This window comes from Mustelus asterias, chromosome 26, assembly GCF_964213995.1.
Source record: "Mustelus asterias chromosome 26, sMusAst1.hap1.1, whole genome shotgun sequence".
In the NCBI taxonomy this organism is placed as follows: Eukaryota; Metazoa; Chordata; class Chondrichthyes; order Carcharhiniformes; family Triakidae; genus Mustelus; species Mustelus asterias.
The window spans coordinates 35,651,716-35,666,563 of NC_135826.1; the positions used below are offsets into that span (position 1 = coordinate 35,651,716).

At 45.2% G+C, this 14,848-nt stretch overlaps 1 protein-coding gene across 2 annotated transcripts in view; it reads left to right on the forward strand.

Annotated features, from left to right (window-relative positions):
* Positions 1-9,528: 9,528 nt before the first annotated feature.
* LOC144479563 (neurturin-like) overlaps positions 9,529-14,848 on the forward strand; it is a 128,349-nt gene continuing 123,029 nt past the window's right edge. The window contains exon 1 of one of the 2 annotated variants that reach the window (XM_078198427.1): positions 9,529-9,767. Coding sequence is in view for 1 of the 2 variants with exons in the window: in XM_078198426.1 (XP_078054552.1) it covers positions 10,780-10,866 (87 nt within the window). In the remaining variant the exon portion in view is untranslated. Of the gene's footprint in view, positions 9,768-10,732; positions 10,867-14,848 lie in introns of those variants that run through there. The other variant, XM_078198426.1, reaches the window with a different exon arrangement.

Genomic DNA, 14,848 nt, shown 5'->3' on the forward strand with positions numbered 1-14,848 from the left:
CACACCAATAGTATAGCTCCTACTTTCCCCGGCTATTAGTGACAGTGTCCCATGAATTGAAATTCATTTCTCCCACACCAATCTTTCAATCATGCATTTAACTCTAATCTTATCTACCCGACGCCAATTTGCTCGCGGCTCAGATAACGATCCAGAGATAATTACTTTTGAGGTTTGGCTTTCTAATTTAGCACCAAGCTGCTCATACTTTCTGAGCTTTTTCAATTCTATCTATATTGTTGGTACGGATATAGACCATTACAACTGGATCCTCCCCTTCCCACTGCAAGTTTCTTCAGCCCAGAGTAGATGGCCCAAACTCTGGCACCCAGGCAGACAACACAGCAATCTGGTCTATTATTCTTAGCTGCAGAGAACTGTTTTTCACCCTGTAGCATCTGCTTTTGACCAAATATGCTGCAAGAACCTCAAACCTATTGCAAGAGCTGATCTCCTCCAGTTCTGCCTTCTCGGTACTTATACCTGCCTCACTCATAGTCACACCCTCTTGTCCCTGACCACTGACCAAATCATGCCCCTATCCAAAGGGGTGTCACCACTTCCAGGGGCAAAGTCTCCAGGTAACTTTCCCTCTCCCTGATGCATCGCAGTATCTGCAGCTCAGCCTCCTGTTCGATGACTCTGAGCTGAAGTTCATCCTGCCATAGACACTCACAAAAGGTGTGTTTCATAGAATCCCTACAGTGCAGAAGGAGGCCATTCAGCCCATCGAGTCTGCACCGACCACAATCCCACCCAGGCCCTATCCCCATAACCCCAGATATTTACCCTACTAATCTTCCTGACACTAGGGTTAATTTAGCATGGCCAATCAACCTAACCCGCACATCTTTGGACTGTGGGAGGAAACCGGAGCACACAGAGAAAACCCACGCATACATGAGGAGCATGTGCAAACTCCACACAGTGACCCAAGGCTGGAATTGAACCCAGGTCCTTGGTGTTGTGAGGCGGCAGGGCTAACCACTGTGCCACCGTGCTGCCCAGGACCACATTGCTGTCCAGGAACTCCTCATGTTCTGGAGCCGACACATATCACCTGCTCTGCCACCTTTATAGCATTTATTGAATTACTTTACTGATTATTTTAATTAATGTCTCTACTCCTGCCTATGCTTATATTCTTATGATTTTATTCAATATCTACTTATCCTGATTGAAATTCTTAAGTTAAGATAAATAGGAAATCCTCATCAGCTATTACTAAATCGTATTCCTATTAAGAAAACTTTACGATTATTAACATTGCTCATGTTTTGAAAGATAAATGAGAAAATTCTCATCAAACAAATCTGTTTCCTGTCACGCCACAATTTGATTTTTGAACATGATCAGTCCACTCTGGAGCCACGCATTGGACTGGATAATTTAAAAATGCTGCTATCTGTCTCTGGGTCCTCCTCTCTCTTCTCTCTCCTTTAGATGCTGCTGTCTGTCTCTGGGTCATCCTCTCTCTCTCTCTTTTAGATGCTTCTGTCTCTCTCTGGATCCTCCTCTCTCTCTTTTAGATGCTGCTGTCTGTCTCTGGGTCCTCCTCTCTCTCTCTCTCTCTCTTTAGATGCTTCTGTCTCTCTCTGGGCCCTCCTCTCTCTCTCTCTCTTTTAGATGTTGCTGTCTGTTTCCAGTCCTCCTCTCTCACTCTATTTTAGATCCTGCTATCTGTCTCCGATCCTCCTCTCTCTCTCTGCTAGATGCTGCTGTCTGTCGCCAGTCCTTCTCTCTCACTCTATTTTAGATGCTGCTGTCTGTCTTTGGGTCCTTTTCTCTCACTCTCTTATTGATTCTACATGTTGTGTGTCTCTGGGTCCTCCTCTCTTCCGCTCTTTTATGTGCTGCCTCATACCTGGCTGGAAATGAGGATGAAATTTCCTGGTGCCAGAGGAAAGAATGAAGGCTACGTTCTGCTCTGCTCAACCCGCACAGCTTTCATTAGATAATGCATTCCCTTGGAAACCAAGAGATACATGACAGCCATGTGGGCATCAAAGCTCTTCACCAAGTGGTTTACACTTATTCAGTGGGCATCCGACCGCAGATACACTACCTTGTGTATCTGTAGCTAGTGCCAATGAAGGCTTCATTGGGCAACAGTCAACCTCCACAACCCTTGTGGAGAGCATCACCATTGCACAAGCCAAAGCTGGGAGCTTCATCCACTCTGGGAGGGACCATTGAAAGCACAATACACAATGTTTTAATAATACCCAAACTATATGGGTTTGGTTCCTAAAGGTGGAGGTGATAACCAAAGTACCGGCAAAGATATTGAGGTGGCAAGTGTACTCTGCTGCTCAGACCTTTCTCAATGGGTTCAACAGCTAGAAACGGAGGGAATAGCCATGTTCTTCTAATAGTATCAGTCATGGTTCAGTAGCTGGCACTCTGGTCTGAGTCTGAATGTTGAGGATTCAAATCCAAGTCTGTAGCCTTGGGCAGATAATTCCAATGCAGTATTGAGCAAGTGCTGGACTGTGGAAGGTGTCGTGTTTTGGGTGAGAGGTTAAACTGAGTTTGCCCTCTTAAATGAATGTAAAAACACCCACAGAACTGCATTTGAAGTGGAGTTCTGCCCAGTGTTTTAGCTAAGATTTATCCCTCAACCACCAGTAAAACAGATCTGTTCAGCTATCACGTAGCTCTGGGATCTTGCTGTGTATAAGTTGAATGTCCCATTTCTTACATTACAACAGTCACTACACTTCAAATGCATGTGATTGGTTATAAAATGCTTTGGGGACTTCTGAGGTCATGAAAGGAGTTAAACAAATGGAACTCTGTTGTTTTCCAATGTTCATCTATCCTTCTAAAGAATGTGGGCTCTGTGACTGTTGCACTGTGAAGCCATCATTGCACTTTCTAGTACAATAGATACAGATACACAAGGTAGTGTATCTGTGGTCAGAGCCTACTGAGTATATGTAAACCACTTGGTGAAGAGCTTTGATGCCCACATGAGTGCCATGTGTCACTTGGTTTTCAAGGGAATGTGTTATTTAATGAAAGCTATGTGTCTCCTTTTTAGAAAATAATTCTGAAGGTGGCCATGCTTTACATGCTTTGCAGTTGGTTATGTCTCTGCTAGGTGTGCATCGTGACCCTGATGAAGGGACAGATGGCCTCCAAGAGTGGTTTGGGAGGTTGCTTTGGAAAGGAACTTTCGTGCTATGGTACAGCTCACTGCAGATCTAGATGAAGAGTTCAGGTCATTAGTTCACAGGTATCTTCGCTGTGTGGCAGCTTGCCTTGTGAAGTGGAGGCAATTAAGGCAGGAGCATACCTAGGAACAGCTCCTGAACTAGTGGCCGTTGTGGTTAAAGAATATCTCAGAGATCACTGTATTTGGTCATACTGGCAGCAACTTGAATTTCAATTATGTTGCGTGTTTAGGTTTCCCCAAAGGAAGGGTGATCTTATTCCTCTGTAAAGTGCAACATCAAAGAAAACAGGAACCAAAAACAATGAACTAAATTATTGATGAGGAAAATTACAAACAATGCCGAAATAAAGGCCTTCTCTGCTAAACCAAGAGAATGTAAAAATTCAGCATGGCTCCAGTGCACCCAATACTTATGGGCAAGGCTCATATTGTGGATGGAACTTCAATCAAATTGATAATATTGGGTCAGGACAATGTTCAGAAGCTACTTGCATAGTTTAATCAGCCATACCCATCACTGATGTTAGGACTGCAAAATATATAATGAAAATGGGATGGATTATATCTACCTCTATGGTAAAGGTACAACTTTCCTGGGATGTATTTTCTTGAAGACAAGGAGGCTAAAATTTCAGCGGAGTGGATCTTGGGTGTGATTCTACCCTGTTCATGAATTCAGTCCAAATTTCTTTTGGAGTATTTGAATATTGTGCAAATATCAAATTGTATCTTTCAGATTTCAACCCCCAACAATGGATGTCAAAATTTCTTGCAGACAGCAAGTACTCCAGTTATGACAGATAGAGCATGGAATTTAATCAGCAATATGCCAAGGTTACTACCCCAATAACTCTCGGAAGAGGGCAATGTATTTTGCCATTCTAATGCATTGTTATTAATAATTGATGAACCAACTTATTAACGGATCTTATGAGTCACCTTTCATTTCAATCTGTCGGGTTGTTTTGTAACTAGAGCATGCGCCCTGTGATCCATCAAGGGGCCGCACAATAGCACAGTGGTTAGCGCTGTTGCCTCACATTGCTTGGGGCCCAGGTTCGATTCCTGGCTCGGGTCACTGTCTGTGTGGAGTCTGCATGTTCTCCCCACGTCTGGCTGGGTTTCCTCTGGGTGCTCCGGTTTCCTCCCACAGTCGAAAGATGTGCTGGTTAAGTGCATTGGCCATGCTAAATTCTCCCTCGGTGTACCCGAACAGGTGCCGGAGTGTGACGACTAGGGGATTTTCACAGTAACTTCATTGCAGCCTGCTTGTGACACTAATAAATAAACTTAAAGGGGAGCATCTATGGAATATGGGAAAGGATACTAACTTTAGAAAAAAGAGGAATCCTGGGCATAAATGCTGTAAAATTACTGACTTGTACTCAGTTTGTTTCATCTTACTGTGCCACCGGAGATTAATTAACTGTGACAGGGTTTGAATTTAACTGGTTTGTACAAAGACTGCATTCTCTTTTCACGCAGAAACAAGATTGCTGATTTCCTTTTGTGTGTTTCACCTCCATAAGGGTCACGTCTGACTCACTTAAAACCAGGGAAAAGCACTAACACTGCCCCCCCTACCACCACACATTATACAGTGGAATATCCTTTAGTGGAAATGAACAAGGGAGAGAAAGAAAGGAAGAAGTGACCTTCCTTACTCCAATTCCCAAAGTGCTTTACAGTGAATAAAGTACTTTTAAAAAATAAATGAGTATCACTGTTCATAAGTTTGGAATACAATGCTGTTCTGCATTATTCCTCATGCGTTAAGTGCATAAGATTAAGTTTCGGACCTTTGCACTGAGCACAGGGAATATTATTAGGAATCAAATCAAAGAGGTCTTAGATAGGCTTGCTGAAGAGTCTTAAAGCAAACAAATCTATGATAGTAGATGGTGTTTATCCCATCTCTTGCCAACCTTTAAGAAATATTGACAGTCATCACGAAGGAGCCATTGAATACTCCTGTTAGAATAAATACCCAAATTGCCAAAGAGGATTGGTAACAAGAGCCTAGACATCTAGATGAATTAGTCTGATAGATTACCAAAATAGCATTATATAGCTCTTTTGATAACCCGTGGATCTCCCAAAACACTTTACAGCCAACAGTACCTTTGAAGTGTAGACACTTGCAGGGAATTGTAGGGAATCATGACATCCAATATGTACACAGGAAGGTCCCACAAACAGCAATTAAATAAATGACCAGTGGGTATGTTTTAGATGATGGCAAAGGAGTAAGTGTTGACTAGGATATTGGGAGTACTGCCCTATTCATAATTTTTACATACAGATGAAGCTTTGGTCTAATCTTAAATGTATCTCTAACAGTGCAGCCCTTTGCCTGTACTGCAGTGAAGTGTGGATAAGGGGTGAAGTAATAAAATTATCAAGTACAGACTTCTGGGGAAATTGGATAAATATTTGAGGCAAAGGAAGATGATCACAATGGGGAGAAAAGGGCTGTGGGATTAGTTATACTAGTTATATGCTGCATGGCATAAAGATGGTACAGAAATGATGGGTCAATGATCCACCTCTGTGTTATAGATCTCTATGGTTCATGAATGATAATAAAATAATATATGGTGTCCAACTTTGCTTTTGAATGGGACTCCTTATGGGAAGGAAAATTCCAAATCTGCATCAGAATTCCTTTGTAAAAGTTACACCTGTAAAGCTGTGATATAAGTTACATGTGAAGTGAGCTTTTAAAAGTTTTTAAAAAGTGAACTAAAACTTAGAAATTGTTACTAAAAGGATGAAGACAAGAATGCAGTGGATAGTGAATGAAATGGACATTCTGTTTTGAACTGAGATCAATGATATGCATTTGGGAACTTAATGTAGGCTTCTCGAGTTTGTAAAGGTGAATGAAACAGGAACTCAGGTTCGGTGATTGGTTTAAGCTTCTGTATATATCATTTCTCCCCTCATCGTTTCACACTCCAGCCTTCAAAAACAGTAGACCATTCCAGGAAACCTCATTCTAATTTTAAAATATTGATTGCATTAATTTTACAAATGATGACAATCACATAATGTATATTTACAGTTGATGACATTCCATCAAGCTCATTGAGTGGACAAAATAAAAATCAAACAATTAGGGAGCTCAGTTTTCATAGGCTTTTTCTCATCGCCCATCTTAACTTGGGAGAACCCTCAGCCAAGTGGCACAAATCGCCAATTTGGACAAGTATTTTACCAATTCCCTGAGACCTTCATGTTGGGAATCCCAAAAGTACAACATTTAAGAACTAAGCTACCCATTTGTGAACAATTCTTTGTCATCTTTAGGGCAGCACGGTGGCACAGTGGTTAGCACTGCTGTCTCAGAGCACCAGGGGCTCAGGTTCGATTCCCAGCTTGGGTCACTGTCTGTGTGGAGTCTGCATGTTCTCCCCGTGTCTGCGTGGGTTTTCTCCGGGTGCTCCGGTTTCCTCCCACAGTCCAAAGGTGTGCAGGTTAGGTGGATTGGCCATGCTAAATTGACCCTAAGTGCCAGGGGGATTAGCAGGGTAAATACGTGGGATTACGGGCATAGGGCCTGGGTGGGATTTGTGGTCAGCGCAGACCTGATGGGCCAAATGGCCTCCTTCTGCACTGTAGGGCACTGTAGGGATTCTATGATCATGGACACTTACCACTTTGGGAACCTTAATTAATCTATGCTGTTTTTGAGAGTTTCAACTTTCAGGAGTTATAAAACTGATTGTTTATTTTCCAACAGGAATCCACCAAAAGACTTTTGGGTTAAACTTTTGCATTCCTTTCTTATAGCCTGGAGAAAAGGTGTTGGAAATGTCTGGATTTTGAATACCCCACCACTCTGACTTAAAAAGTATTCTACAAACTAAACCAAAGAGAATAGGGTTCTTCCTGTTCACTCTGTTTGGACCCCTCATAGTTTTATACTCTTCAGTTTGATCTCCCCTCAGCCTCCTCTGTTCCAAAGAAAACAAGCCTAGCCTACCCAATCTCTTCTCATTAGCTAAAATTCTACAGTTTAGGCAATATACTTGTCAATCCTTTCTGTACCCTGTCTATTGTAATTTCCTATAGTGACCAGAACTGCATGCAGTACTCCGACTGTGGCCTAACCTGTGTTTTATACAGTTCCAGCAAAACCTCCCAGCTCTTTTAGAGGCAAGTCTCCATATATCTTCTTGATCACCTTATCAACTCACCCAGCCACTTTCAGGAATCCATGGTCATGCACTCCAAGGTCCCTTTGTTCCTCTACACTGCTCAGTATCCTACCATTTATTGTGGATTCCCTTGTCTTGTTAGCCTTCTCTAAATACATTACCTCACACTTCTCCCAACTGAACTCGATTTTCCAGTGTTTCATTCACCTGACTAATTCATTGCTACCTTCCTGCAGTCTCCCACTTTGTCCTTCATTAGAAACCACACGGCTAATTTTTACTATCATCTGCAAATTTCTTAGTCATATCCCCTATATTTAAGTCCAAATATTGATAGCTGTAGGTGACTGAGGGGGGAGTTGATGGAAATTAATAGGACAAAAAATGAACATAAAATTCAGGTTAAATTATAACCACATGACGAAGAATTCCAGATTCAAATTGGTGAAAGACCAAAGACTCTTTGTCAATAGGTAGTCAAAGAAGCAAATGCCACATGAGAAAATAACGTTCCCAACATTAAGGTCTGGAAGAGTGTGGTGGAGGCAAGTTTATTGGAGACATTCAAAAGGGAGCTGGACTTAGTTGAAAAGGAAGAAGGTGCAGGTTTACAAGAGAAGGTGGCAAGGGGAGGTGGGGGTGCAGGAAGTGAACTGCTCATTCGGAGAGCTGGTACAGACACGATGGGTCGAATGGCGCCTGCAAAGAACCTGTGATTCTGAAGTTCTTCAACCAGGCATTGGACAAACACATGGAATAGACTTTTGGGGAAGGAAGTGGAGGCAGATGTTTAAGAGATCACTCAACTGAGTGTGAGGCTGGAGGAGGGGGGTGGGGGTGGAACTGCAGTGAGGAAATGGGGGGGTTAGTTCTAGATGAATGAATGAATAAACTTCCACCGGATGGATTACCTAGCTGAAGACCATTGGCAGAAATCAAACTGCAGCCAGGAAGCTTACTGAAGCAAAACCCTGGTTTGGTTCAGAAAGTAGTGTCCTCATAGTCACTTTTGCTTTGGTGGCTTCTAACGTGCTGAGAAAATTGGGTAGAACAGCGACTTTCCAATGGCCCACAGAAAGGGACAATCACAGGACCAGCAGATGATCCTGTGAGCACAGTTATTGCCACAATGCCAACCCTCCAGGGTACAGGGGCAGCTCTGAAGGATCATCCAGACTCCAAACGTTGGCTCTATTCTCTCTCAGTAAGAAGTCTCACAACACCAGGTCAAAGTCCAACAGGTTTATTGGGTAGCACCTGGTAGCACTTTAACCTGGTGTGAGACTTCTTACTGTGCTTGCCCCAGCCGGCATCTCCACATCGTGGCTACCATCTATCCTTTCTCCACGGAGGCTGTCAGACCTGCTGAGATTCTCCAGCATGTTTCTGTTTTGTGTTACAGGGACAACCAGGTGGGCATCGTGGTGATTTGAGTTCGATCCCCATCGAGTCTGTCGTTGTCATGTGTGCCTGTATTTATTTATTTAATTAATTCCCCCGGCTGTTCCTTTCCATTCAGTATTTGGAGAGGGGGGTGGGTCAGTGCCTGTGCTGACAGCTGTCGGGAGTGTATGATTCGGTTATTAGCAACCTGACACTTATTTCCGCAGGGAGGAGCCGCTGTTAAGTCGGCCCCTAAAGCCAGGCAAGCTTTAACCCCTCTTAGATTTGTTTTTTTTGGGGGGGGGGGGTGGATTCATGTAGAAAACAGGACATCAGCAGCCACATATACACCACATACACACACACAGAGCTGGGAGGGCCAGCAACAAGGGCAAAGCAATTCAATCCTATATCAATCCGGTGAAGTGCACAGAGGCAGGAAAAGTGGAGAGGACCCGGGAGCAACTAAACTTCCCAGGCTTTGGGGAGCTTGGCAGCCTGGTGGAGCTGGTAAGGGGGGAGGGGGGGGGGTGTGTGGGGGTTGTGAGCCAGCAAAAAAAAGGGGGGGGTCTCTCCCCTGGGGATTAACAGGACACTGAGATTCTGGTACATTTGACAGCTGCACACGCACTTTAGAGCGAGGGGAGGGGGTATTATATATATATTTATATATATATATATACATACACACACTCGCAGTGTGTGGCAGGGAGCAGTCAGAAGTGGGACCAAGAAGAAGCAAGGACTGAGCTGGAAGATTTGGGGCAGCTCACTGCCCTCTCCCTCCCCCTACCCCCCCCCCCCCCCCCCGCCCTCCCCCAAGACAAGTGCCCTGATCCACTGCGGGCGATGGGAGCTCCCTGGCAGCCAGCTCTGAAGTTTGATGCCCATGGTCACTGGCTGATGGAGAGGGCACAGGGACTGCGGAGGAGGCCGGTCTGGGAGTGAAGGCTTTCTTCAATGTCTTGGAGAAGGATTGCAACAGAGTGAGCCGGAATCCAACCTCAGCGAGCGACCAAAGCAAAGCTGGAGAAACCGGGCTGAAGGTAAGGTGGGTGGGGAGAGGGGAGAGGGAGAGGGGAGTTGGGGGGGCAGCAGTTCTAATGGGAGGGGGAGGAGAGAGGCAACTTTTAGCACCTTCCCTGAATAGGTGTATTTTGTGAATGGAGGGCAATCTGCACCCTCTGAGCACAGCTACCGATAATTGCCGGGGAATATTGAGCATTAGCTCAAGGTTACAGTGGGGATGAGAGGCGATGCAGAGGGCGAGAGTTCCCGTTCCCTCTCTCCCCAGCTCCCATTCCCGATCCCAGCCTCTCCACCCGGCTCTTAACTCCAAAAAGAGTGGGGGTGGGGGGATATCAGAAACTCCAACCCCGAGGCAGACATCTATACCCGCAGTGGGTTTGACAGCTGTAGCCATGTTAATAATTGATGCCTTTTAAATATATGTTATCGAGGTTAATTCATTCTCATTAGGTTCAAGGCTTCTCCGCCCAGAGTTCCCACTTTCTGAACTGTAGCAGCGAATTCTAAATGCACACCTTTCCAGCAAGTCTGCAACTTACTGCGTTCCCCCCCCTCTCTCTCTGCCCCCCCTTCCCTATTTCTGACTTTCTCCTCTAGTCTCTCCCTCTGACACTCCCTCTCTCAATCTGTGATTTTTTTTAACCTCTCTTTCTTTAACCAAATCTCTCCTCTGAAACCCCCCTCTCTCCCTCCCTCCTTGTCACTCCCCCCCTCTCTTTCTCAACCCTTTCACTCTCACCCAATTCCCCTCTCCACCCCCCCACCCCGTCCCCTCTCCAGCCCGCGCCCCCCAGTACTTGGCACAGTGCAGGAGCAGGGAGAGGATCAGTAATACAAAACAGACACCACTACTACATTAGGTACGTAATAATTATGTTCCATATCTGGGAGCTGTTTGCAGACACACAGAGCGGGGCGGGTCAGAGATCCTTGCTCAAATTGGCAATCGGGAGGTTGTGTGTTTTATCGCTGGGTGTCTGTCGGTGGGAATCAGCGGACACTTTGCTGGGTTGTGATAGACTGCGCTCAATGGAAAGATTTCACCTTTTATCTGTCACGGGGAGCTGGATTGGGCAGCTGGCAACGAGCAGACGGGCGCTGTTGCTATTAGTGAGGGTAAGTTGCCCCCTCCCCAGTGCTGGAATGTTCAGACAGCCCCAGCCTTGGGGGGGGGTGAAGGGGTTTTTTTTTAGGGAGGGAGGAATGTCCCCAGTTTCATTGCCCTTGGGATGGGGGGAGCCCGCCTGTTAATATCATCCCTCACTGACTCCCTGCCCAGTGTGTGTGTGTGTGTCGCGGGGGGGGGGGGGGGTTCCAATTTCCAAACCATTTGACACCCCCCCCCCCTTTTACATCCTTTAGGGGAATTCTGTCTGCACCCCCCCAAACACACAGGCTACACTCTTTGAAGACCTCTCTCTCTCCTTGACCTCCTTAACCCAGTGGTGTTGGCCTGTCCCCCGGTTCCTCTTGCGCTGTTAGCTTTGGAAGGTTTCTTTAGAATCATCCCCAGACGTTCTGTTTTTTTTAAAGAATTCTTCTGTTCTTCAGTCGGGATGGGATTGTGAGGGATCCATTTTTACCTGGAGGTGGGTCACCTTATAATTTTGATGTTCAATTCCCAGATTGTTTTTTGTTGGAGGTGGAGATTTCGTGGAGATCAGAGGAATCTCTAGGGGACGGCGCTGTTGGTGTCTGGTGCACAATACAGTTTTACTGAACTTCACTCCAGAAAGTGTCAAAAAGAAAGTAACCCTTTTTTTCTGGGGAAACTAACGCCAGCAGCTGGCAATGCTGCCGAAGATTTCTGAGCCCAGATTTACCAAACCTGCCCCAGGTTTACCAAGTAAAATCAACTCTCTTTATTGTGGGTGCAGAAACTATATTTCCAGATCCAGCCCCGAGCACTGCTTCATTTCGAATAGCTGCTCCAGTCTTCAGTGGCGAGTTTAATATTGGATTTCGGCAGCCTAGGCCCTGAACTCTGTCGAGATCAGCATAAAAAGGTTACATGGCATCATTTGCGCATTGGGAATTCACCTGGTCAGTACCACCAGGACACATTAACTGGTATCTTATCTCCTTACTGTTTATTTGGGGGGGCGGGGGAAATCTTGCTGTGTGTAAATTGGTTGCTGCATTTGCTTACATAACAGTAGTGGCTACAGGTTTAAAAGTAATCCAGTAGTTGTGTGGCATTTTGCTACATTCTGAGGATACAAAAAGCATTTGCTGTATCAAGGCAAATATTCTTCTATGAAGTAGCCTTTCCTCTCTTTGGGGGCACATTGACACTGAACTGAAATGTATGTGGGACTCCACAAATGGTACTGACATTTAGCAATCACAGTACAAACTTACTTGGAGGTCATTTGTCTATTACACTGGTAAGAATGACATGGGTGTGGGTAACAGACTGACAGGAAATAGTTTCACAATCCTCTTTTCTTTATTGATTGATGATATGTGGGCTTTGCTGGCTAGGTCAGCTTTATTGTCCATCCCTAATTGCCCTTGAGAAGATGGTAGTCAGCTGCCTTCTTGAACCACTGCAGTTTGTGTTGTGTAGGTACACCCATAGTGCTGTTAGGGATGGAGTTCCAGGGCTTTGACCCAGTGGCAGTGACGGAACAATTATATATTTCCAAGCAAGGATGGTGAGTGACTTGGAGGGGAACCTCCAGGTGGTGGTGTTTCCAGGTATCTTCTAGATGGTAGTAGTGATGGGTTTGGAAGGTGCCGTATAAGGAACCTTGGTGAATAATGTGGCAAATTGCTCCCACAGCAAGGGTGACTGGATGGGGGATGGGGGGGGGGGGGGGGGAACTAAACATTCATTTACTATGGGTGGGACTTTATGGCTTCCCCCTGCGTTTTCCGGTGACAGAGGCGGCTCATCACTGACCAGCGGCAGGATCACCTGGTCCCACCGATGTCTTTGGTGTTTTGCATGGTTAGCCCATCCCATAACAAAGAATCATAGAATCATAGAATCCCTACAGTGCAGAAGGAGGCCATTCAGCCCGTCGAGTCTGCACCGACCACAGTCCCACCCAGTTCCTATTCTCGTAACCCCACATATTTACCCTACTAATTCCCTGACACTAGGGTCAATTTATCATGGCCAATCAACCTAACCTGCATATCTTTGGACTGTGGGAGGAAATCAGAGCACCCGGAGGAAACCCATGCAGACACGTGGAGAACGTGCAGACTCCACACAGACAGTGACCCGAGGCCGGAATTGAACGCGGGTCCCAGGCGCTGTGAGACAGCACTGAAGTTCATAGTGCAGTTAGGAAGGGAGTTCCAGGACTTAGACCCAGTGGCTGCCGGCAGGGGAGGGGGTCACTTTTAGCAGGACCTGAAGATTTCCACCAGTCACCTCCACTAATTCCACCCCCCACCCCTCCCCCCTTGGCCCAGCCTTAAAGCCTTTGACGCCGGGGCTTTGATTCAAGTCGTGTCCTTGTCACTGTCTGTGAATGGCTTTCCACTTTTTACCCCTGCCTGAGCTTACTCAGTGAGAGTGGCGTAGGTACGCTCACATTTAAAGGTAGCTTTGCTGATAGTGGGATGCGATCCATGCCTGGGCCCCTTTCACAACTTAACATGCTCGGCTGTTGGGTGTGACACTAAATAGGTCTGATGAAAAATAGTGGAAGCTTGGCTGCTTCTGACAGATTGCCCCAAGTCTGTGGTCCAAAACCCTCTGATTAAAGCAAATGACTAAATTAAAAGACCATGGCAATTTTCTTTGTTTTTCTTTTGCTAATTAAACTGGATTCATTCTATTTGCTGATCAGTAGCTTAACAAGTTAGATTTTTCCCAGCAGTTGGAATTTACACAGGTGCATTAGAATCCAGTGACACTTGTTGTATTCATTTGATCCAAAGGAGAAAGAGATGTTTCCAAGCCACAAAAAAGTGACATGATATTGTATCTGGTTTTATAAGGAAAGGTAGCTGAAATTGTCCCATTCCACCCATTATTATGTTATTAGTATTAACCCTATCCATTGAACCTATCTTTCACTCTCGCCCTCCTGACGTTAGATTGACCATCAGACCTTTCCATGCTGTTATTGTGACGTGATGATTTCCAATATTAAGAGAGCAGAATAATAGTCTTCTTATGCTTTGCCAAGATCTGCTGAATTCCCCAGAGTTCCCTATTACAGGTGCCCAGATTAATCTTCATCATTAATTCTAGATGAAGACATTGTATGTATTTTATTCATTCATGGGACCTGTGTATTACTGGCTGGCCAGCATATATTGCCCAACCCTAGTTGCCTGAGGGCAGTTGAGAGTCAACCACATTGCTGTGGCTCCGGAGTTACGTGTAGACCAGACCAAGGAGGGCAGATTTCCTTCCTTAAAGGACATTAGTGAACCAAATGGGGTATTTATTGTATTTAATTAGTGTCACAAGTAACACTGCAATTAAGTTACTGTGAAAATCCCCTAGTGGCCACACTCCAGCGCCTGTTCGGGTACACTGAGGGAGAATTTAGCACATCAATGCACCTAATCAGCACATCTTTTGGACTGTGGGAGAAAACCTAAACATCGGAGGAAATCCACACAGACACAGAAGACAGGAATTGAAACCGGGTCCCTGTGAGGCAGCAGTGCTAACTACTGTACCACTGTGCTGCCCACAGTTTTCCAACAATTTGTTTTATGGTCATCAGTAGATTCTTAATTCCAGTTATTTTTTTATTGAATTCAACTTCCACCATCTGCCGTGCCGGGATTCGAAGCCAGGTCCCCAGAACACTAGCTGAGTTTCTAGATTAGTAGTCTAGGCCATCACTTCCCTACATTCTGCAGAATGAAATGTTCCCAGAGAGAAATAACACGAGTGTGCAATTGCGAAATGTGTTGGACATTAACAGGTTTCCTGACTGGGTGTTTCTGTTGGGAAACCCAATGCAGTCACAGCCTGCAATGTAAGTCACTGGATGACATATTCGGGGCTGTGCAATTGCCAGATTGATGCTACTGGAGTGGGTATTTCCTCCTGGTCAGAAGAAATATCCTTACAATTTATAGTCAGGCTTTCTGGACACCATTAGAAATATGGCAATGGTTG